General features: G+C 51.5%; 8 protein-coding genes and 1 pseudogene across 9 annotated transcripts, besides 1 other annotated feature; 4 read left to right on the top strand and 5 right to left on the bottom strand.

The window, feature by feature from the left end:
* Window positions 1-246: 246 nt before the first annotated feature.
* On the bottom strand, window positions 247-1,984 carry NCS57_00829700 (uncharacterized protein; the record flags this gene model as incomplete). The annotated part of the gene is made up of 6 exons (XM_053058117.1): window positions 247-582; window positions 632-898; window positions 946-1,339; window positions 1,394-1,560; window positions 1,613-1,814; window positions 1,863-1,984. 6 exons carry the CDS (start codon window positions 1,982-1,984, stop codon window positions 247-249), a joined length of 1,488 nt encoding a protein of 495 aa, XP_052911948.1.
* A 792-nt stretch (window positions 1,985-2,776) lies between these two features.
* NCS57_00829600 (NACHT domain-containing protein) lies at window positions 2,777-6,046 on the top strand (the record flags this gene model as incomplete). Its single annotated transcript, XM_053058116.1, has 2 exons — window positions 2,777-3,216; window positions 3,289-6,046. 2 exons carry the CDS (start codon window positions 2,777-2,779, stop codon window positions 6,044-6,046), a joined length of 3,198 nt encoding a protein of 1,065 aa, XP_052911947.1.
* Window positions 6,047-7,130: 1,084 nt separating this feature from the next.
* On the top strand, window positions 7,131-8,176 carry NCS57_00829500 (Porphobilinogen deaminase; the record flags this gene model as incomplete). The annotated part of the gene is made up of 2 exons (XM_053058115.1): window positions 7,131-7,395; window positions 7,443-8,176. The coding sequence occupies 2 exons, from the start codon at window positions 7,131-7,133 to the stop codon at window positions 8,174-8,176; spliced, it is 999 nt and encodes a 332-aa protein (XP_052911946.1).
* A 1,241-nt stretch (window positions 8,177-9,417) lies between these two features.
* On the bottom strand, window positions 9,418-10,023 carry NCS57_00829400 (uncharacterized protein; the record flags this gene model as incomplete). The annotated part of the gene is made up of 1 exon (XM_053058114.1): window positions 9,418-10,023. One exon carries the CDS (start codon window positions 10,021-10,023, stop codon window positions 9,418-9,420), a length of 606 nt encoding a protein of 201 aa, XP_052911945.1.
* A 403-nt stretch (window positions 10,024-10,426) lies between these two features.
* Window positions 10,427-11,659, bottom strand: NCS57_00829300 (uncharacterized protein; the record flags this gene model as incomplete). The annotated part of the gene is made up of 1 exon (XM_053058113.1): window positions 10,427-11,659. The coding sequence occupies one exon, from the start codon at window positions 11,657-11,659 to the stop codon at window positions 10,427-10,429; it is 1,233 nt and encodes a 410-aa protein (XP_052911944.1).
* Window positions 11,660-12,597: 938 nt separating this feature from the next.
* On the bottom strand, window positions 12,598-13,581 carry NCS57_00829200 (uncharacterized protein; the record flags this gene model as incomplete). Its single annotated transcript, XM_053058112.1, has 2 exons — window positions 12,598-13,063; window positions 13,115-13,581. The coding sequence occupies 2 exons, from the start codon at window positions 13,579-13,581 to the stop codon at window positions 12,598-12,600; spliced, it is 933 nt and encodes a 310-aa protein (XP_052911943.1).
* Window positions 13,582-14,174: 593 nt separating this feature from the next.
* NCS57_00829100 (uncharacterized protein) lies at window positions 14,175-14,936 on the bottom strand (the record flags this gene model as incomplete). The annotated part of the gene is made up of 1 exon (XM_053058111.1): window positions 14,175-14,936. The coding sequence occupies one exon, from the start codon at window positions 14,934-14,936 to the stop codon at window positions 14,175-14,177; it is 762 nt and encodes a 253-aa protein (XP_052911942.1).
* Window positions 14,937-17,241: 2,305 nt separating this feature from the next.
* On the top strand, window positions 17,242-17,974 carry NCS57_00829000 (annotated as a pseudogene). Its single transcript has 2 exons — window positions 17,242-17,708; window positions 17,764-17,974.
* Window positions 17,242-17,974: a sequence feature.
* Window positions 17,975-19,663: 1,689 nt separating this feature from the next.
* Window positions 19,664-20,752, top strand: NCS57_00828900 (uncharacterized protein; the record flags this gene model as incomplete). The annotated part of the gene is made up of 4 exons (XM_053058110.1): window positions 19,664-19,993; window positions 20,044-20,137; window positions 20,188-20,267; window positions 20,324-20,752. The coding sequence occupies 4 exons, from the start codon at window positions 19,664-19,666 to the stop codon at window positions 20,750-20,752; spliced, it is 933 nt and encodes a 310-aa protein (XP_052911941.1).
* Window positions 20,753-22,033: the final 1,281 nt, after the last annotated feature.

Below are 22,033 nucleotides of genomic sequence, written 5' to 3'. Positions count from 1 at the left end.
GGATATACATGTGCAAGACAAGACGAGGCACATGACGCACTGGAGCGTGCGACAAAGAGAGAGGGAAAAGACAGCAGCAGAGACGCATTGCACGCCAAGGGCCAGGAGGGCCGTGTTGTATATACCACGTAATGAATGCTGTGCACGACTCCATATTTGGTTCATTGACTGGTGTGCTTTTCGTGATCTCATCAGAGGTTACACTCTGCGACTCACCCATCCTCAGCCTAGAGGCTCATCTGGAGCTCACAGCTTCGACCCCAGATTCACATGAACCGCCTTGCTTTGGGTATACGCATCCAGCGCATACTGTCCAAGTTCCCTTCCGATGCCGGACGACTTATACCCACCGAATGGAATGCCAAAGTGCGAGTCTCCCGACGAATTGATCCACACCATTCCCGCCTGAAGTCTGCGAGCGACCGTATGAGCCCTCGCAACTTTCTCAGTGAAGAGGGCGGCTGCCAGGCCGTACGAGGTGTCATTCGCCTTGGCGACGACCTCATCGACGGTGCGGAACTTGGCGATTGCGACGACGGGGCCAAAGATTTCGTCGCGAACGATGGCCATATCTTCGGTGGTCTAAGCAGGTTAGCCATCGTCTACAATAAAAGGCTTCATGTAAACTTGCATCAGCGAAAACAGTGGGCTCAAGGTAGTAGCCCTTTGACCCCGTCTTTGCGCCGCCGTGCAGGAGACGTGCGCCCGAAGACTTGCCCTGGTCGATGTACGAGACAATCTTTTCGTACTGGGTGCGCGACACCTGGGGACCTTGCCAGGTATCTTTACCAAAGGGATCGCCAATCTTTTGGTTCTCCTTTGTCACTTCTACGAAGCGCTTGAGGAAGTCTTCATAGATGTTCTCGTGGACGTAAATCCTCGAGGTTGAGGTGCAGACCTGGGGTTGTTAGCTTTGGTGGATGATGAATGGGGTGGGTGATGGACTTGTCCCATATTGTCCATGATGCCGACGTGACACCATTTCACGGCCTGCTCTAAATCCGCATCCTCAAACACGATGCTAGGACTCTTTCCGCCGCACTCAAGAGTAATATTCTTGAGGTTATTAGCCGCCGCTTTCATGATGGCCCTACCTGTCGCCGTGCTTCCAGTGAAAGCGATCTTATCGACGCCCATATGGCCTGCGAGCGCCTTACCCGCCACGGAGCCCAGGCCCGGAATGATGTTAACGACGCCTGGGGGGAGGCCGGCTTCGATGACGAGGTTGCCAAAATACATTGCTGAGAGGGGCGTTTGCTCGGCGGGTTTGAGGACGACGGTGTTGCCGCATGCTAGGGCTGGGGCGACTTTCCAGGCTAGCATCATGAAGGGGAAGTTCCTAGGCTTGGTCAATACCCCGTCTTGTTCAATGGTATTGTATTGGGACGATTACCAGGGGATGATTTGACCGCATACTCCCAGAGGTTCTTGGAGTACGTATGCAAGCTTCGCCGGTGAAGTCTCAATCGTCCGACCGGTGATCTTATCAGCGGCACCAGCATAGTACCGAAAGACGTTGTAAGATTCATCGAGATCACCTTCAAGTGCCGCGGTATACGTCTACCAATTGTAAGCTCATGACTCTTTTCTTTTGTCAATTGGGAGTTCATACCTTGCCATTGTCAAATGCATCAATGCTGGCAAGAAGCTTGCGATCGCGGTCAATCAGCTCGGCAATCTTGTACAAGATAGCACCGCGATCGACGGCCGCAAGCTCTGACCATTCACCTTCGAAAGCACGGCGAGCTGCATCTACAGCTTTGTCGACGTCTTTTTCCGAGGCGCCCTTGATAGCGATGATTTTCTCATCGGTTCTTTGACTTGGTCAGCAAAAGCAAGAGAAATAGAGGTGGGGGACGCACGCTGGGTTGTACACGGTAAAGTCATCGCCCGTCGCATCGACAAACTTGTTGTCGATGAAGAGGCCGGTGGGCTGCTTGTACTTGAGGCCGTTGGGCAGAGAGATTTCGACGGTTGAAGCCATTGTTTATCGAGTCTACCTGTGTGTGAAAGGAAGAGTCTTCCCCGCTTCCACGGGCGCCTCTTTGTGAGGGAGGCTGATAAGACATTCTGACGTAGAGGTGTGTAACACGGCGAGGCGGGGTCGCAGACCGGAATGTCTCTTGATAAGTACGGTGCTGATAGGTTGAGAGGATGTTTAGGTTTGCTTCCTATATTGCAGGACTACCAACACAGACGGGGATCATTTATTGTATACTTTTGCCTCATCTTGCATAAGTAATGTTACGTATTGCGCTCAATGTCTTGGGAATACCTTCTCCTCTGCGCGCGGTGAGAGGATGACAGAACTGTAACCTCTCACTTATGATACTATTGCACGATCTAATACTTAGGATAGGTAGTCTCACGATAATATCTAGGAAAATAAAAACAGCCCTTATAAATGCATTATATCTTCCATGTATATGATGTCTATTAGACGATTTTACCTTATAAAAGCCCAAAATAATCACATCTTCATCGCGCAGTTCGGTACGAGCTGTACGGCCAAGTCTGGATGGATGGTTCGCACGCAAGGCGACCCTGCCAGCAACACGTCGGGGCTGAGGCCTCACCTGCAGGCGGTGGCTGCCACAGCCTGGTTCCAGACACATAAACCCGGCTCCGCCCCCTCCACCATCTTTCATCCTTTCTGACCTGTTCATCATCGTACCGAACGAAGCAACACCAAGCCCCGAGCGAACCCGAGCGCGAGACTCTGAGCGACTCGAAGCCAAGGGCACCGGCCGAAGCGAGCCCAACCGACTGAGACAAGATGGGAGACGCCCTCGCCATTGCGACCGCCACAACGCAATTCACCGAACAGACCATCAAGGTTGTTCGACTATGCAAGAAGATCTACGACAAAGTGCAAGATGGGCCTGAAGAGGTGCGAGCTTGGAGGTCAGAGCTTGAACAGCTTCAGACCCTCGTGGAAGAAATCCAATGGTCACCTGCCCGCGGGGCTCCGGCACACGGGGTTCCGGCTCTCGGGAGTGACCCGGCCGTCATCAAAACTATCCAAAGCTGCACATCTGTGACCACCGACCTATGTGCCATTTTCGATCGATTCGATTTCCACGACTCAGACCCTGTCGGTCAAAAAACGTGGAAGGCCATTGGAGGCCTCGCCAAAGAGTCAGACATCCGAGACTTGTTTACACAACTCGAACGCTTAAAGAGCACGCTGGCTCTGCAAATCCAGATAGCCAACTCGTAGGTTATTCCTAATTACCTATTATCCTAACCCAACTCAGAGGTAGTAGACACATGACTGACACAGAACAGGCGCGAAAACCACCAACAGTCGTCTCAACTGAGCCAAGTGCTTGAACAGGTTAGCCAGAGACCTGTCCAGACTGGCACCGAAGAGGAACGTTGTCTCCGGGAATTGTTTGTCACTGATCCGACAAATGACCGAAATGCCATAATCACTGCCAAAGGCAAGAGGACCGCCGGAACTTGCGAATGGATCATCTCGACCGAAGAATACAAGACCTGGGAAAACACACCTGAATCGAGCCTTCTCTGGATATCTGGCCCTCCTGGCAAGGGGAAAACATTCATTTCAATCTTTCTCACTCAGCATCTAGAGGCCAAGGTCGTCTCGTCTGGCTGCACCCTCATCTATTTCTTCTGCGACAACAAAGTATCAACAAGAAACACAGCAGTCAATATTCTTCGTGGTCTTATGTACCAGCTCATTCAACGTCATGAAAGATTACTGTCACTTCTGATGGAGCATTGGAAAGTCCAACAAGGCGGGCTGTTCTCCGAATCTTCTTTTGAGCGCTTATGGGCCATCTTTCAAGCAATGGTTTCAGTCCTGATTGATACACCAATCTACTGTGTACTTGATGCACTTGATGAGTGCTCCGAAGCTTCTCTGGAACCGCTGTTATGCAAACTCAAGGAGCTGTTCGACTTGGACAACAGGGCGAGACACAAGGTCAAACTCACTGTTCTGAGCAGACGACACCCTGTATGTCTTCCTGAGGCACTGAGCACCTTCAACCATGTTCTACTCGACGACGAGAGGCATGACATTGAGTTGTACATTCAGGACCAGGTCTCGGCGCTTGGTGCGAGAAAGGGAATCCACAATGGCGACTTTCTTAAACACATCGGGGCTGTTTTTCACGACCGTGCAGAAGGCACATTCCTTTGGGCCAGCTTCATGGTTGCAGATCTCAACAAGAAATCGGCTTGGGAGATTGAATCTTCCTTGCACCAGCTTCCTCGCGGTCTCGACGCAGTATATGAACGAATATTAGATCAAATCAAACCTGGAGATCAGGCAGTGGTAACCAAATTGCTGACCTGGATCACCCTAGCCCAGGTACCATTATCGGTCTCGGAGCTTTGTGAGGCGCTTCGGATCGAGGGCACGAAATTCATGAATCGAGAAGACGTGTGCAAGAGCTACATTGAAGCCTGTGGCCACCTACTTCAATTCACCGAGATGGATGATACCAGATATCTTGGCTTACGTCGGCTTTGGAATCCCAAGAAAATTCAATCACTACCACGAGTGACCGTTGTTGGTTTCGTTCACCAAAGTGCGAAGGACTTCATGCTTTCAAAGTCATCGCATCCTGGGATGATGAGACATCATATGGATGGGGATCAAGGGCACCTAGCCATTTGCAGACGTTTGATTCAACACCTCATCCAGCAAGTGCCCAGCCATGAGTTCTTGGAGGAGTACTTGCCGCTTGAGTCTTATGCTGCGCTATGGTGGTCTGACCACATGAAACAACTGGACAAGGCGTCAACCCTTGTCCTCATCAGAGAAACCAAGGAGTGGTTTGCCAAGAAATCTCATATCAGGGATCGTGTGCTAGATGACAGGCGTCGATTCCAATCGTATGACCCCGGGATGCCGCTTTTACATCTTGCCTGCTATTTGGGGCTGTACCACCTTGCAGAACATCTTCTTGATGGAAAATTGATCCTTTCTAAATTACCAAAGCAACTGGGAGTCGACAAAACATTCGGGCCATCATGGAGTGGAAACAAGCTGACTCCACTTCACTTGGCATCCGACGAGGGCCATGAACGAGTTGTGTCACTTCTCCTGGACCGTGGTGCGGATCCGATCAAGCCAACTGGGAACCCGTTCTTCAAGACCTCCTTTGAATATGCCCTGGAGAGGGGAAATATGGGCGTCTTTCGTCAATTAGCTAAAACGAAGAAGGGTCAAGGAATGATTCAAGACCTGGTGTCGCGACAGGCTGATGGGGGCCTGCTATATTGCGCTGCGAGGTCCGGGAACGAGGCTCTTTGCGATGAAATGATTGAGAAGTACAAGTTCAACGTCAATGCTACTGGAACTGCGGGGTGGACACCACTGGCCGTTGCCATTGGTGAGGGTAATGTCCATCTTGCGCAGAGGCTGATCCAACGGCACAAGGCTTCGACAGGCAATCACATGATGCTCCTTGAAGCTGCTTGCCACGGGTTTCGATTGCGCTCCGACACTTTCAGCTTTCTTGTTGAGGAATTGCAAGTAAACATCAACGCCGTGGACGACAATGGGGACACACTCTTTCATGCTAAGCCGTTTTTTTATTTCCCTGGAGCCAAGTGGCTGACACTGTTGGAAACCCTCCTTGCGCTGGGCTACAATTTCCGCGCCGTCAACAATGCGAATGAAACAACTCTTCACTATATGGTTTCAAACTGTGGACGTCTTTTTTTTTGGGAGAAGAAACTACCACGGGTTATTGCATTCCTAGTTGGAAGGGTGCGGATTAACGTCAACGCACAGGACCACGAGGGGCGAACTGCGTTGCATTTGGCTGCAAAAGTGATAGTAGAAACTACGTTCTTCGACAAGAAAACTAGGAATGGACTTCGGAGAATGACCAGGGCACTTCTGGATCATGGGGCAGACCGAACTCTCAGGGATAGACGTGGGAGGACGGCCCACGACTACCTCCTGGACTGCTCATCCAAGGGCCGCTACTTCGGCTTCCATGAGACACGAGAGGCAATGTCAGAGATTCTCCGAACCTACTCGACGGTCCCAGTGGACCTGAGGTAGGCACGAAGAGGGTCTAGAGGGTCTAAGACGCCGCAGCTCCGAAGCTACATGGCTATTACCGTGCAACAGTGCCGACATGAATACCTTATGGGGGATGAAGAACTGCGCCATCTATATAATAGTATCTCAAGCCACGATATGTGAAATTTGTCAATCTGTCTACAGCTGGTACTTCAAACCAAGCTCACATCGAGACTGCAACCTTGAGCATCGCGACTCAGACGGCATGACTTCTCTGGGAAGGCTCACCGCGATCCTATTCGTTACAGCGCCATCTGCATAGTGGCGGTACAAGAAGAAGCAGTACTTTGCGTGGCGTCGAGCTGACTGTCTTGGTGTCTCTTTTGATAATGGGCGCTGACGTCCACGCACCTCAAGGCACAAGCCGAGAGAAGCCCCTCTGTGCGGGAGGGGCACTCTCACACTTTACTTGTTACGAATTTGATCCTGCTATGTGGCGGATGTTGCTTGATTTTTGTGCTACCGAGGACGTCAACCGGCTGACTGATATAGGCTTCACGCCCCTGATGCTTCTGGCGACTGCAGTTAGCAATGGAGTTCTTAGGGAGACAGAGGCCAGATAAATGGAACAGCTACTTTTGGACGTTGGGGTTAGTTGAGGAGCCAAAAGGAGTGAAAATATCACAGTAACTAGACTAGAGCGGGATGTTGAGTAGAGAATAGTCAACCACTTTTTCAAAGCTTATCGAAATGTCATTGGTCGGCAGCTTGACCTGGCGAAAGCATGTTTGCAGGAGAAGCACTCACAAGAGCCATTGAAACAGGGCTCGGGAAACTCATGGTAGTGTGGGGAGGGCTGAAAGGGGGCTAAGTACAAGAGCAATCTTCCCATCTTGAGACCGTTGCGAGGACAACCAGAACTACTATTTATCGACTGATAACTCTTCCAATGTCTTCTATTAAAATCCAACAATGCCATGTTATCACCGTATTCTTAACCCCACCAATCACGTCCCAGGACGGAACCCAAGATCCACCAACAATGGTATATAAGACGGCGCTAGTCTCTGACAAACAAGTGATTCTTTGCCAATTGCAACTTTGTATCCAAATAACCGCAACCATGGCAGCCGCTCCTACTGCGCAGCCGCCGCTGCGAATCGGCACCCGAAGGTCTAACCTGGCCATGGTCCAGGCCGAGGGCATCCGTGACAGTCTGCAAAAGATTGCGCCCGACCGCACCTTTGAGATCGAGGCTCTGAAGACACTGGGCGACAAGGACAAGTCTACGGCGCTGTATAGCTTTGGGGCTAAGAACTTGTGGACAACTGAGCTGGAGGAGAAACTTACTTCTGGCGAGATCGACGTCGTTGTCCATTGTCTCAAAGGTATATCAACCATTCCTTCGTAGTGAGTGACGCTAAACTCCTGCTAGATATGCCAACCAAGCTGCCCGACACTTGCGATCTGACAGCCATCCCCCTACGGGATGATCCCCGTGATGCCCTCATCGTCAAGGCCAGCCTGCCATACAACAGCCTGAAGACACTACCCGAGGGTGCTGTAGTTGGCACATCATCGGTGCGACGATCAGCACAACTTCGACGCCTCTACCCTCACTTGCGCTTTGCCAACCTACGCGGCAACGTCGAAACTCGCCTGGCCAAGGTGGACGACCCCGAGAGTGAGTATACCTGCATGATCATGTCTGCATGCGGCCTGCAGCGAGTTGGTCTCGGACATCGCATCACTCAGTATCTGGGCTCCAAGGACGGGGGGATTTACCACGCAGTCGGCCAGGGAGCTCTCGGACTAGAGATTCGCAAGGGAGACACTAAAATTCTAGAACTTATCAACCGATTGGTCGATCAAAAGTCCACTCTGGCATGTCTTGCGGAGCGTGCCCTCCTACGCACCCTTGAAGGCGGCTGCACCGTTCCCATTGGCGTCGAGACGGAGTGGGTTGACGAGTCGCAACTTCTCCTAAGGATGAGAGCGATCGTTGTCAGTCTTGACGGTTCCCAGAGCGTTCAAGACACGATGGATGCAACGGTGCAGAATGACGATGAGGCCACGGCATTGGGGCGGGATCTGGCTGCGAGACTGGCGAAAGGAGGTGCAAGTGAAATCCTCAAAGAGATTAACGCCAATCGACCACCCAAGGACTAAAGTGGCCTAAGGGTTGGATAGAACCAGATCCTGACCCATAACAAGTCTTTGAACGCAGATACATGCGTCGGCATGTTGCTGCAGTCGAGGTGGTGTTGTCAAAGCTCTTAGTGTACTATATTATATAACAAATCATCCCTCTGAATAGAAAACAACACAATGTACTCTAACTTATGCCTTATACCATACTCTAGCAACTTGATCACCGACCAATCCGGCCACTTTAGATCCTCTTCGTACCAGCTATGTATATCTTAACCCCCTTTCTATGTCCCAACTTGCGTTGCTATTTAGTAGATAGCATAGTCTTCTTTCTCCTATTGGGTATTAATACTAGCACCGTGCCATAGCAATAGCTTGGTAGCTTCAGAGGTGTAGAGTTTTTGGTTCTCATGAGTATGGGAGGGGAGTTGGCTGAGTAGCGCCAGCGAAGTGTTGCCTTCAGAGTCTGGTTCGTTTGGATCAGCTCCGAGGTACAGAAGACGCACTAGAATACGGAGACCGATCACTGCATTGGTGCCTATATCGAAGAAGTTGTATCCCCTGGTGAAGAGAAGGTGGATGACCTGCCTCGTGACTGGGGCTTGGCCATGTGAGATTGGCACGCCTGCCAACTGATCAAGCAAGAATATGAATACTCGTTCAATGACTTCGGAAAAATCTTTCTCGCAGCTCAAGAAAATTTTGAGTAGCATGGAACTTTCTCGGTGGACGTCAGGGCTTGCTCCGTGATCGACAAGACTGGAGGCCATTGAGAGATACCGGTCAGCATCTTGGACTTCGTATCCGATTGGAGCATCCCTTGCGTTCAAGAGTAGGCCAATAAAGAGACTAGGTCTTTCTGGAAAGAGATTGAAAAAGGGAGTCCAGCTGTCCCGTGGGGATTTTGGATCATGGGCTGAGGTAGCCGGGGTTGGCTGTCGTGGGTTGTACTCTGGGCTTTTTCCTTTACCAGAGATCTCATGACCCATGAGAAGCCCAACGAGACGAAGGGAAAGATCAGGCGGGTCATTTTGACGACAATAAATTGCCTTGAATATAAGGGAGTTGTTCCCTAACAGCTAAGGGGAAACGTCAAGGCCAGCGTCCAGAAGGAGCTGCAACGCCTCGAGATTTCCCGTCTGAACCGCGACATCAGCAGCTGTGAACCCAAGCCACGTGGCAGCATTTGGGTCACATCCTAGTTTCAAAAAAAAAACATTGAATGGCGCTTAAGTGATATTTTATGGTGAGGACGTATGTCAATGGGGGCACTTCACTCTTCCCAAGAGGATGGAGCTTCCATGCCGAACAAGTGCCATGACGACACCTTCGTTCTTCGCAAAGTGAATCGGACGCAGATTTCCTGCCACGGTTGCTTCAACGTCCGCCCCGTACTCGATGAGAAGATCGACAACATCTGTATGGCCTCCATTGGCGGCAGCGTGGAGGGGTGTCGTGCCAAACGAGCCCAGAGATGTTCCGTGTCCGGAGCTGAAGATAGGCGTGTTGATCCATGGTCCCATATTTTGCATCGACAAGACGCTCCTCACCAATCGAAAATGTCCCTGAGAAGCGGCCCAGATCAGCACGGCGCCCCGGGGGAGTCGGGGTGTAGACTGTGACTCTCCTCCGCTGAGCTTCATAAAATAATGCCTACCCTGTGAGCTGAAAGAGGCTGTGAAGGGGACATCTTGATCCCACTCTTTCATAGGTAGGTACTGACATGGGGCCAGTTTGTGTAGGATGGCTCCTGTGAGTGTTTCATGGTGAACGCGACTGGCTTGCGCCCAGGCAAGAAGAGAGCTGAAGGACAAGTATTGCGAGATCTCGATAAGAATATCCTCTGGGTATTGGAGGGAACTCATGTTTCTTGCTGATGTTTTGGGGAGGATGCAATGGGAAGTCAATGGCTGGCTGATGAGCAAGGGAACTTTGCTCTTGCAGACTGACATGTCGGGAGATCGTGCAACAGGGACTAAATAAGCAAGCGCGCATGAGAGTTAAATAGAGTCTGGATAGCACAATGTTTGTGGAATGTCGACCTTTGTCCTAGCATCAGCACCCTGCCGCGGCTGACTGGGAAGACTCTTTTTGGGCATATAGGGACATTCTTTGAGCCTGCAAATCGCAATGGAAAGGATGACAACCTTTCAAAGCCTTGCTTGATTGCTCGACATGCCGGCCTATGGCAACTTCTATTTAAAGAGGGCACAATACAGATGCAACTGACCATTGAGAACAACGACTTATATCACCACCTAAGAAGCTTCAACTGCTACCCTTTCTAAAGCCCAAACTCTCTTCAAACTTCTTCCATTTCTTTCCAATCGGTTGAATCAGCGTGAACGCCGCCCCCGTCTGATTCATCTCCTGGACCCCATTCGTCATGTACAGCGGTGTCATCTCTCCATCATCACTGAAGAATAACTTGGGCCTCTCTCTGCGCTTAAAAACCTGCCATGAGCCATCCGTAAATGTGACGTTGGAACTGAACGCCTCCTGGAGCTTGAAATGCCACGGCCCTGTTAGCTTGCGAGAAAAGAGATGGGATCCAACTCGCGGCCACTGTTGCCCGTCGTGCTCGACGTAGTCTATCAGCCAGTGGTTGATCGAGTGCCAGTTTCCGCGCTTGTCACGCCAAAAGAAGGGATCTTCGGTCCACCAGGGGTTCTCCCGCTCCGACACGTTCCATGTTGATTGGTATTTGAGGTTGTAGTCACCATCCCACGACTTGGCTGTAAAGATGGAGTAGTCTTTCATGCCGAGAACAATCTCGCTTGTGGGGTTTTTAGGCGTCCAAAGGGGAAAGGCTGAGGGGTTTGTTGCGTGAATGCCGGCTGGGCGGTCGCTATTGACAACTACCTCGAAAGGAGACCAAGGACCGCGAATATCGTCTGCGGTGGAAACGGAGATGTTGTTTGGCCATCTCGTATAGCTGATGCTCTCGCACTTTGTGTACTCTTTGTCATAGTCGACACCTATGGCGTACAGCAGATATTTATCGTCTGCCGGGCTATAGACAACGTCTGGGTTGTGACGAAAGTTGGGAGATATCCCATCGGCGTAGTGATATGGACCTTGAGGGCCGTCGTGTGACTCGGCGCGGATGATATAGGAGTGAGGTCGCCAACCCCTGAGTCCACAGCCACGTGTGAACTGGACCGTTATGAGGTGGAAGATGGAAGCGTTGTCACGATCTTGAACGATTCGACCACCCCAGGAAGCATTGGGCCAGATGTTGAAGTCATCGGGACCTGGAGGCTCATAAGTGTTGTTGTAGCCAGTGTATCGTGTTGCAGGGGCAAGGTCGAGCCGACCGCAATCGTCACCAATCCAGCCAGGATCACAAAGACAGACTTTGGCGTGCCCCTTTGTATTGGATTGGGGTTTGCGTGATCGTGTGCAGATGCCGTTCAGGCTGCAGTCTTCATCCGTCTTACAAGGGCTGGCCAAGGCGATGAGGGAGGCAGCCCATAAGCTAAATACATAAAGAAGACGCATGGTTTCTCTACCAAGGCCCGGTTGACCTGTTCGCGGAGTTCAGAGAATCACAAGGACGGGATCAAGTTGCCTCATATACTTATAACTGGGAAGGATGCTGTTCTATGGCCGGAATATTTAATCCCGAGAAAACCTGGATGTGAATACCCGGGCATCGGAAAAAGGCCTTCATGCCATTTCTCGACATCCAGCATTCCACTTCAGGGTTCCCCGCAACAACCTCCCCACAGATCGGCGAGGCATCTCGGTTCAAGATTTACTGAGCAGGCTAAATGTGTTCTCGGAAGATAACTCAATCTATATAGGAGTATGATCTGTTAGCTCTATGATGGAAACTCTGGGGCTGTGTGAGGACGAGCAGGACTCAAGGGGCAAGCCACGCTTACACAGGGGAGATGGCCACGGAGATTACAGCTGAAAGCGCATGATATGTCTTCAAGATACTCATAGAGGGACTGAAAATCTGCTGTAGGCAATGAGTTACGCTTCTCGCCCACGTGCTGGTCTAGACATGCATTGGGAAATCTGGCAGTCCAAGTGTCTGGAGACTGAGCGATAAGGTCGGCTAGGTAGACCACTTTGGAATGATTTTAGCCTCAAAGAACAGGCACCGAAGGACATAAAAGACAGTCAAAGAATCAGAGGAAAGAATTAAGTCGAGTTTACGAAACAAGTCCATAGAAAAGACGATACCCAGACAGAGAGAAACGTGAGTGAAAAGGGGCAAATGGGATTAAACCTAGCGATACTTACCAAGACAAGAAACAAAAGTAAAATATGAGACATTAAAACTAACTAGAATAGCCAGATCTATCCAAATGATCCTCATACTGCACGCCAAGGTATCTTCGTATGCATCCATTCCCATCAAATCATGTTCTCGTAGCCACACATGCTCCAAATACCCATGTGCCATTGTCGATATCTGGGCACAAAGCTCACCAAGGCATCAGCAAGCCAGCTCCAGCAAGCATACCAACCGCCACCGCAAGAACCGGGGCAATTCTCCGAACTGATAACGTAGAGGCCGCATTTTCATCATCACCGCTCTTGTTGTCATCCTTGTCCTTGTCCTCGCCCTCGCTTCCACCTTGCTCCTTTGCCTTGGCAATGTCCGTTTCTTGATAGACAAGGACAACCGCAGGATACGCCGTGGCAACCACCCAATCGCCCCAAATCTCTTCCTCGCCCGTTACATCGGCAATGGCTACTGTCGTGGTGGTGTATTTCTCCGTCACTGGAGCCACAGAATAGATCCCTTGCGTTACCGGCGCGCCCTCGACTGTGTAGACCGTGGTGATGGCGCCTCTTGGGTAAAAGGCTCTACATACTGACTTGTAGTCGAATGATTCATGAGGGCCGAGGGCGGAATTGCAGGAGCCTCCGACAACACCCGTATATCCACTATGGTTGCATTAATTTAGTTGTAATATTGAAAGCATGATTTTGACTTACCTTGGACAACAGTATGCAAGAGTCTCAGATGGCTTCAAAGCATTGGACCAGACTTCTTCGGGGCCAACCCACGGCTGCACTCTGCCAGCATAGCCATCAAGCGGATCCTTGGTAAAGACACCACTCGCATCAACCGAACTGGTATTCCCAGCAAGAGCAAATGTGCCAACTGTGCTCCAGCCCTGAGGACACACCAATCCGGGTGAGAAGTAGGGGTACCATGCCTGGATGGGGCGCTCCCAGTACGAGGTCACATAGTCATCGTATACCGAACCAGAGGGCATGCAATCCCCCACGTACCCGCCTTTGCACTTGGGGTTTCCGAATTGGATGGCGAGGTTCGTTGCGTTTCCGTAAAATATACGGTCAGTCGTTTCGGTGGCGCATGATGACGGTGCTGTGAATGTTGTGGTGAGGGGGCCGAAGTTGGTGATGGTGTGGCCAAAGTATTCTGTGAGCGACGGCATTGTGGCGGTGGTTTTGGTGTTCCGCAGTTGAGCCAGAATTTGGGAGAAAGTTTGGGGCACTAGGGCTTAAATAAAGAGCCTTATGGCAAGGCCAAGCATTTATCGTACGCTCATGGTCTACTATACGATCCAGACGGTCTAGACGGTCCGAGTTGCCAGTGCTATTTCCAATGCCCAACTCGCCTCGCTGTGCAGGCACACTGCAGGGCTAAAAGGGCCTCGAACCCGGCGATTTCTTCTCAGAGTAAGGCGGAGGGCTTGGGCATTGACTTGGAGAGGCACAGTTGGAGAATATTGTGCTGCCAAGACGTTCGAGGCTCGCAGGGTTGCAGTAGGATTCACGGAGCTGTCACCGCTTTTAGAAGGGTCCGAAGATCATGACATGGGGTGACTGGGTATGAGAATCAAAGAATGGCAAGGTTGAATTTTAGAATCGAGAAAGAGTATCAAATGCAGGGTGTTTAAACTGATGTATCGTAACTTGAAGTAAATAACCTAATCGTGATATTACAAACTCATCAATTTATCCAACTCCTAACCATGCTCCCAAACGCTCCCAATCAATACCCTTGCAAATCAAGTCCGTTACGACCTCAAGTCGTCGCAGCAATTGCTGTCGTTGTCGACGATGTCATCATCAACGCTTGCCACTGGCACATGCAGCTCAAGAGAGCCATAAGTGCCCATTGTGTGCCCAGCTCTCCCGTAAGGCCGCTCCCTCGGAGCTCAAACGTTCCAATCTTTGTCTTGTTCTTCCAGCTAATACTGCCGTCGGCCCATACGGCGACAACCTCCTTCCCATCGCTCGTGAAGCCATCAAGGCGATCTGGTTCTTCGCCAGAAGCTTCAGCGTCGTCGTTCGGGTCGTCCACAATGTTACCAAGGCGTACCAGCTTCCATCCCCACTTAGACTCTCCTACGCTCTTGACTTCGCTGCCGTGGGAACGTCGCCACTCGAAGCGTTCAACATGTCGGTTCGCGCCCTCGCCAACCTGTAAACCGAACCAATATCTCTCAGACTTCTTGCTCGTGTGACGCAGGATCTCGACGCTCTCCCCGACGTCGGTGCCAGGGATGGCGGGGAGTTGAATATTGAAGTCGACCCTCCAGCCGTCTGGCTTTGCGCCGCCGAGGGCCGGGGAATCGGGATCGGGACCGTCATGCATAATCATCTGGCCGTAGAAGCCTTGAGGAAGAGAAAGGCAGTAGATAGGGTCCTTGTTAGGCTCGCCGAGGTGGACGATGATCTTTGTCCATGACTTTTTGTAGGCGGCGCGGATGACGGGAGGGACGCCCCTCTGAGCGGACTCGAGGGACATTTGCGGGGAGGGGATTTTTGAGTCGCCGTGGCCCATTGTGAAGGTGTTATATGTGTAGATAGGTCGAGTTTCTGGTGTTGACGATGGTGAGAAGAAGTCTTCGATATCAATATCTCGATGATGCAAACATACCTTCCTCTTGGCGGGGTCGTAAGCTCTTAAATACTGAGAGCTCGAGATAGCTCTTTAGCTTGAATTCCGATGGAGCGCTCCAAATGACCAGATGTGGTAGGAAGAGTGTCGATCGTCAGCAATGCCCCAGGATCCCAACTCCGCCCCAGGGGATTTTCAGCCCTGGGACAGGGGATGGTGCATTTTGATTGGTCGAGTCGGGGTACGCGCCATTATCCTGACCCTGGTCGATCGACCCAGTGTCTGAGCTCTGTGTGGCTGTGATAGCTTCACCAAGGCGAAGTTGGTTGGGCTGGAGGGTATGACCTCATCGAGCACGATAACGAACAAAAACATGCAGGTAGATGATCACTGTACTGAAGGGTCAGACACGTGAAAGAGGGATGGGCCACAGAGCAGTGGGCTTGATACTGTCATGTGCTGATTACTGTGTTCTTTGATATTGTGCCCGATGCCTTCTTTTGGAGACGTCATTGATAACAACAAATTGATAACAAAGAGCCCGGTTTGTTCGATGTTGGTGTCAAGACCCAGTTCTCCTTCCAAGTCGTGATCCGATACCGTTCAAATCGACAATGCAACAATAATGTGTTCTTTATTATAGTTGAAGCCCGGCCCTCGATGGGATAACTGAGCCGGAAGACCGACAATGTAACAAGTATCCAGTCCGTCAAAATATCCGTATCAACCACATATAGACTCCCGTCTTTAACACCAGGGCCCAACCCGCGAGAGTGACGTGGGAGGAAGAGGGGGCCCTGGGGTTAAGAACCACCCAACCCAAGACAAACCAAAACAAACCAAAAAAAAAAAAAAGAATATCCTCCCTCTCCCCCTTCATGGGCTCAAACTGGGGACCTTGGACATACCCCACCTCCTTGGAAGGTGTGGTCGAAGCTGAAGAGTACCTGGAAGCTGTTAGAGAAGTCATGCTCAAGAATCCCGGATGTACTCACCTCTCCTGAACAGTTTGATACAGAGCGGGTTCGTCCCCTAATGAATGGGGACGGCCGCAGGCAGAAAGAATGGGGGAGACCCGACATGTGAAGAATCGCCGAGCCTGCCATGGCCCTTCTCTTTCTGCCCGCAACCGTCCGAGGCCTGAACGTGAGGCCCTCCGGGGTGTCTATGGTAGAAAATACGGTTAGCTCTCACTAGCTTGGTCAGAGGGGTAGGAGTCATCCTTACCTGCTCACTAGGAGCTCTTGCAAGCTTGCAGAGGACCAAGAACGAGACTAGTGGAGTGAGCTTGATCCACGGGGTAGCTCAGAGACTTTCATGTCCCTTCTATTTTTTCCTGGAGCTGCCCCATGACTGAATGCGACGCTCGCAGGGACGTCTATTGCAGAACATGCGGTTAGTTATCGCTGAGTGAAAAAGGTGGGGGATGTTCTTACCTAGCTCACAGGGAGCGCTTGGCAACTGGTGTGATGCAGAAAACCTGGCTCGTAGAGAGCCTCTTGCAAGCCTGCAGAGGACCATGAGTGTAGAGTTCTTGCAAGCCTGCAGGGGACTATGAATGTGGAGTTCTTGCAAACCTGCAGAGGACCATGAATGCGGAGGTCTTGCAAGCGCGTCCGATGCGTCAAGGAAACGAGGAGTTTGGTGTTGCTCTGGGGGTGCAGCTCAGGATGATGCGGCCTATGAGGGCCATGTGGTTTTATGATGATGCATAGTGCGCGAAAGACAAAGAGAAGCAAATAATTAGAGAGGAAGAGAAGGCGGTGCAGAACTTGATGAGGCCATGTTGATGTTGGGTAGTGGTGCTTGTTTGTGGGGGGAGATGAAGGTGGAAGGAAGAGAGAGCGGGTGATGTTTTTGCAAAGGCAGAGAATTTTGTGTGCGTGGGAGATTGTAAGCGAGGATTTATGTCTGCCCGTATCAACGCTGATTCACTGCCCCTCGGACAGTTTGCTCCGTGCCCAGTTGTGCTGGCCGCTTGCTCAAACGCCAACCGTATTTGCCGATTCCATTTTCTGCCACTGGCCTCGTTTGCCTCTTGGTCCCGTTTTGGAATTATAGAGACTCGCATCATCCCTTTATTTGCCTTGCTCGACATTGAATCACTCATGATGCATTCTTATATACTCGCTTCTTTGCTCCTCTTGAGCTCTCTAGACTTGTCACCTCTTCACACACTCTCTACTTCCCACCGATCGATCAAGCTGCCAAGATGATGTCTTAGGGATGCAACATCTTGCACACAGACGATGCTGAGTACTTTGGCCAAGTCATTGACGATATTGCTCGAGAACTACTCGCCTACGCCGAGGGAGACGAAGACCGGACCTTTACCATCTGGCGCCCCTTAGTCGAGGACAGGGAGCTTGTCGCCGAGATGCTTGGCAATGGCTTGCTCGATGCCATCCTGGAAGAAATCGTTGCTCGCTACATGTCTTCCCCCTGCACTCTTGGAGCTGGACGCTACACTTACGTCCTGGCTGTCGTTGCTGCCATGAGGGTTGGCGCCGTCATTGCTCCTGTGCACTTCGAATTCGCCAAGGCATTCACCCCACACCTCGTCTCTCCCTTTCACCAACTTCAAGTCCTCACCGCCTGCGAGGAGTACAAGAACAACGGCAAACACTGGGTCTTTGAAGCCATGTACGCAAGAACCCTCTCTCGCCACAAGACACGGGGTGCAAGAGGAGATCCCAGACTTGGAAACGGCCTTGGGTAAGTATTCTCCCCCCTCTACTTCTCAAACATGAACGAATCCAAGTCTATGCAGACACTCAGTCGACGAACTTCCAACGAGACATTGTTGCAGCAAGACGTGCATCACCTGTGGGAGTCCGAAGCCCCGTATAATCTGCAAGGGCTGCAGGATCTTTCGGTACTGCAGTAAGGGCTGCCTCGAGCACGACAGGAAGCTTCACAAAGAGACTTGCCCTGCGAGGCCATACGACGGCTCTTTCGGGGCGCAGTGGTACATGGAATGATTCCTCTCGTTTTGTTGTCTGGCCCACTCTTCGGTATGTGATTGATTTTCTCCGATGAACCATGGCAGCCGCTGACAATCAAGTCTCAGCTTCCATCCTGACGAGTAGTTTCTAAAGTACTAAGTCGTGTCTCAGAGCATGAAGAAGGAACGTGGGCGGGATATCCTGAGCAGGCGTGGAGAAGAGGGAACAGACTCGCAAGTTGAGACTGAAAAGGCGGTTCTGGTGACGATATTACGTCCCTTTCCATATTTCAACAGAGCTTTAGGCATATGAGAAAATATCACAGGTTTCAAAATCGAGGTGTGTCAACCCCGATGTTTGATGGAAAGTAAAGGGGCCACATTTGGCACTTTGCGCATGACCCCCATCGCGCAAATCTTGCCATTATGGATGTGACCCAGATTCTCTCTAGCTGTGATAACCTCGACAGACCGCAGGTACTCGGGCGTGTTGCTCCTGGGCAGCTCGACAGATTGCCAGCTCAAACGTGTGCCAGATGATAGCAACCCGATCGACTGCCCACTCGCTATCAAAGAAAGAGGTGTTTCTTTTTAAGTTGAGATCAGCTTCCTAGGTTCAGTGTGCTGTTGGCAGGATTCGATTCTTGCTGTATCCTCCGCATGTGGCCAGGTCTTACATCTTCGGCTGACCAAACGAGGTGGCAAAAGTAGCATTCCGATCGTAGAACAAGGTTGGATCGGGCACGTGGTTTGGAAAATCAAGACAGTATTACTCTGAGAATAAGTCAATGGCTCAGATCATGTATCGATTTTCGACTGCAACGTGTGTGGATGGTTCTTCGATCGTCAATGCCTTGGTTGAAGCTGGTGAGAAAGCTGGATGTTGCGACTTGTGGTGTTTTTACATCACGTATGCAAGGGGGAAATACAGAGCTTGGGCATTTTCTGCCATTGGGTGACAGGGGAAAGGTTTTCCTCCAGCATTCGCACCAATCGTGTTTCAATTGTCCAGCCACCTTCAATTGCAAACTGCAGGGAAGCCGATCGCAGCACCCATTCATGATGTCGAAGAAACAGGGCACTCTTTGTGAATGCATGTCAGGCTGCAACAAAGTTCAACTGTCAAACCAAGATTCAACGCTTGTAACCGGTCAAAGAAACGGTTTCATGGACTCTAATTCGACGTCACCCGCTAACTAACGTCCTTTGTCATGCAGCCACATTCCAAACGATCCGAGCCGAGTCCAACGTGGTAGCATCAAGGCATGCCACCCATTCGCGTGCGTTCCATGCGGTCAATCTCAGACAAACAAGATGTATATCGGATACCGGCAGCGTCCGCATGAAATCTCCCCCCTCCCCTCCCTCACAAGCTTCAATTTAAAGGTCGAAAAGGAACCTCGGGACCAGGGGCACCATCACCAACTTGCGGGGTTACGGGGGCCACTAAACCTCCATTGGCGACTCATCCCGGATGGACCGGCCCAAAAGGTCTCCTTACCCATGCCAAGCTCCGGGGGAGCTTGGACGCGTGGACGAGGGCGAGACCAACAAATAAATAACGAACCCACCCAGGACAAGAACGGCAGCTCGTCTCTCAGCTGCATCTGATCTGCTCAGCTGGCCTCGTTCTGCAAAAGTCTCGTGTTGTCAACGTCTTCTCTCGCCCATCAAAAAGACACGTCCATCGCTCTCTCACGCGACACTTCCAGCCTCTCTCTTCAAAATGCGTCCCTTTACTCTTCCCTCGGCTTTATTTGTCGCCGCCGCTCTCGCCCAGAAAAGCAAAAATGTGGAATGTGCCGATGGCTTGTACATGGTTGTCGCGCGAGGCACAGGCGAGGAGAAAGGCGTTGGCATCACTGGAGAGGTCGCTGAGGATGTCGCCGACCGCGTCAAGGGTTCCATCGTCGAGCCTCTCGACTATCCAGCAACGTTCCTTGATCCAGCCTACGATGAGTCTGAGGCTGCCGGTGTCGAAGCCATGACCAAGCTCCTCACCAACTATCACAGCTCGTGCCCGGATGGAAAGATTGCAGTCTTTGGCTACTCTCAGGTCAGTTTTCTGCTCTTGGTACAACTCGAACGATGTCTAATGCCATGCAGGGTGGTCAAGTCGCTACAGACACATTCTGTGGCGGAAGCGGCGGCAGTTTTCCAGACAACAAGCCCATCTCTACGGATCTAGTCGAAGACAGCGGTGAGCACTCACGCCGAAAACCCGCATGCCGCAGTAACTAATTGAAGCAGTCGTTGCGATCATCATCTTCGGAGACCCGAGCCACGTGGCCAACGCGTCGTACAACCAGGGCACCGGCGAGAAGAACGGCGTAAGTTTGGCCGTGTGACACCATACCATAGTCTCCAATGGCTGACTGAATTACAGGTATTTGCCCGCACCAACATTACGCTGTGCGAGGATCAGTACACCCAGACTGGAATTATTCGCTCCTACTGCGATACGGGAGATACGTACTGCGATCGGGGTAGTGATGAGGATGTGCATGGGGAGTATGTGTCTAAGTATGGTGATGAGGTGGTCGAGTATGTCGTGGACCAGTATGAGAAGGCTGTTAGGGAGGGAACTAAGAGCACGAGCACGGCTACGGCTACTGGAACATCTACAGAAGCGTCTACGGGAACCGCGACTGGAACCGAGACTGGAACTGCCTCGACTGCTTCAGAGACCGAGTCAGCTGCGACTTCAACACCCACAGCCACAGCCGCTCCTGGCAATGGTGCTGCTGGCTTGGCCCCAGGTCTTGCTCTGGCAGCTGTCCCTGTGTTCTTGGCCATTTCAGAGCTGCTGTTTTAAAGTACAGGAGGGAGAATCTTTTGGATATAATAGATCTTTGATTTACATGGAGCACCTGCTAAGGCAACCGCCCCTGAAGGTCCCAATTGCAATGGAGAAGATGTCAAAGTATGGCCCCCGATGATTTCTTTGGTAGTTTCGATGCTGTTTGCGTAATACGGCGCGATGGCCGAGGAGAGGGCTGCTGCACGTTAGGTAGCCCCTGAATATCCGTTCGATCGCTGTTGACGCTAGAGGCTTCGACGAGACAGCGAATTCGTTCAGCGAAGTGCAGTGCAGTATTGATAGGAGGTTTGCGCGCCCCATCGGCAGTCGTTCTGCTTCGTGGTAGAGGTGGTGTCGGCACACCCGATGGATGCAAGGTGCCGCCAGCCTGACGACGTCTGGGCGGTACGGGAATGTTTTCGAAGCCTCTTTCGCATTTTAATTCGCGTCAAGGGGAGAATCTGGCAGTAGAAGAGAGGGGGAGACTCGAAAGCCAGTCAGCAGACAACTGTAGGGGGGTCACAGCGCACAGTAGACCTGGAGCAGCTTCTCCGGGGAATTACATCGGCGAGATACAGTCTGAGGCGCACATACGCCCATGAACAACCCTCAAGGATCGATCAAAGTCCTTCTGGTGACAATGAGGGACTAGCATTCAGGAACACAGTCGTGTTTGTCACGAGTGCGTGCTGAAATGGCATCCGGTGCCCGTACAATCGATCGTAGAAGCTTCGAGCACTTCGACCACAGGGACCAGAGCCTCAGACGAGCGTGGCCTCCCTCAATGTGTGCCCGTAGAGTCCTTCAGCCACTCGGCACATGACCTGCCACCCGTATGCCCCCCCTCTAGCCTCACCAGCCTCGCCGTCCCCTGAGAGGCTCGCCCAGAGAAGATGCCCCGAGGCAGCAGCCCTAATCGTGCGCTGGAGTTAGGGCTATATGACTGTAAACGAGGCCATACGGGTGCATCTCCCTCCTTCCTCCTTCTCACCCACACAAAAATCTTCCCACAAACCTCATTTTCGCACCTCTCACACCAACATCATGGTTTTCATCCTCGACGTGCTGCATTTCACGCTTCTCCTAAAGCCTGCTTCCTCTTCGCATCCTCCTCGCCTACTCCTCTCTCTCCGGCTCTGAATCACTGCGAACACCACGGCCCTGGACATCCTCTGCCAAAGCCAAGCTGGCCACCAGGTCAAGACGATGGTAAGTGCCCGTCTCTCCTTGCCTCGGTACCTCTTGTGACAACACAGGTAGCTAACAAGATAGAAGTAATAGAAATTCTCGTCGCTT

The sequence above is a fragment of the Fusarium keratoplasticum genome, chromosome 6, assembly GCF_025433545.1.
Source record: "Fusarium keratoplasticum isolate Fu6.1 chromosome 6, whole genome shotgun sequence".
Lineage (NCBI taxonomy): Eukaryota > Fungi > Ascomycota > Sordariomycetes > Hypocreales > Nectriaceae > Fusarium > Fusarium keratoplasticum.
This window is presented reverse-complemented; position numbering and strand designations above follow the sequence as displayed.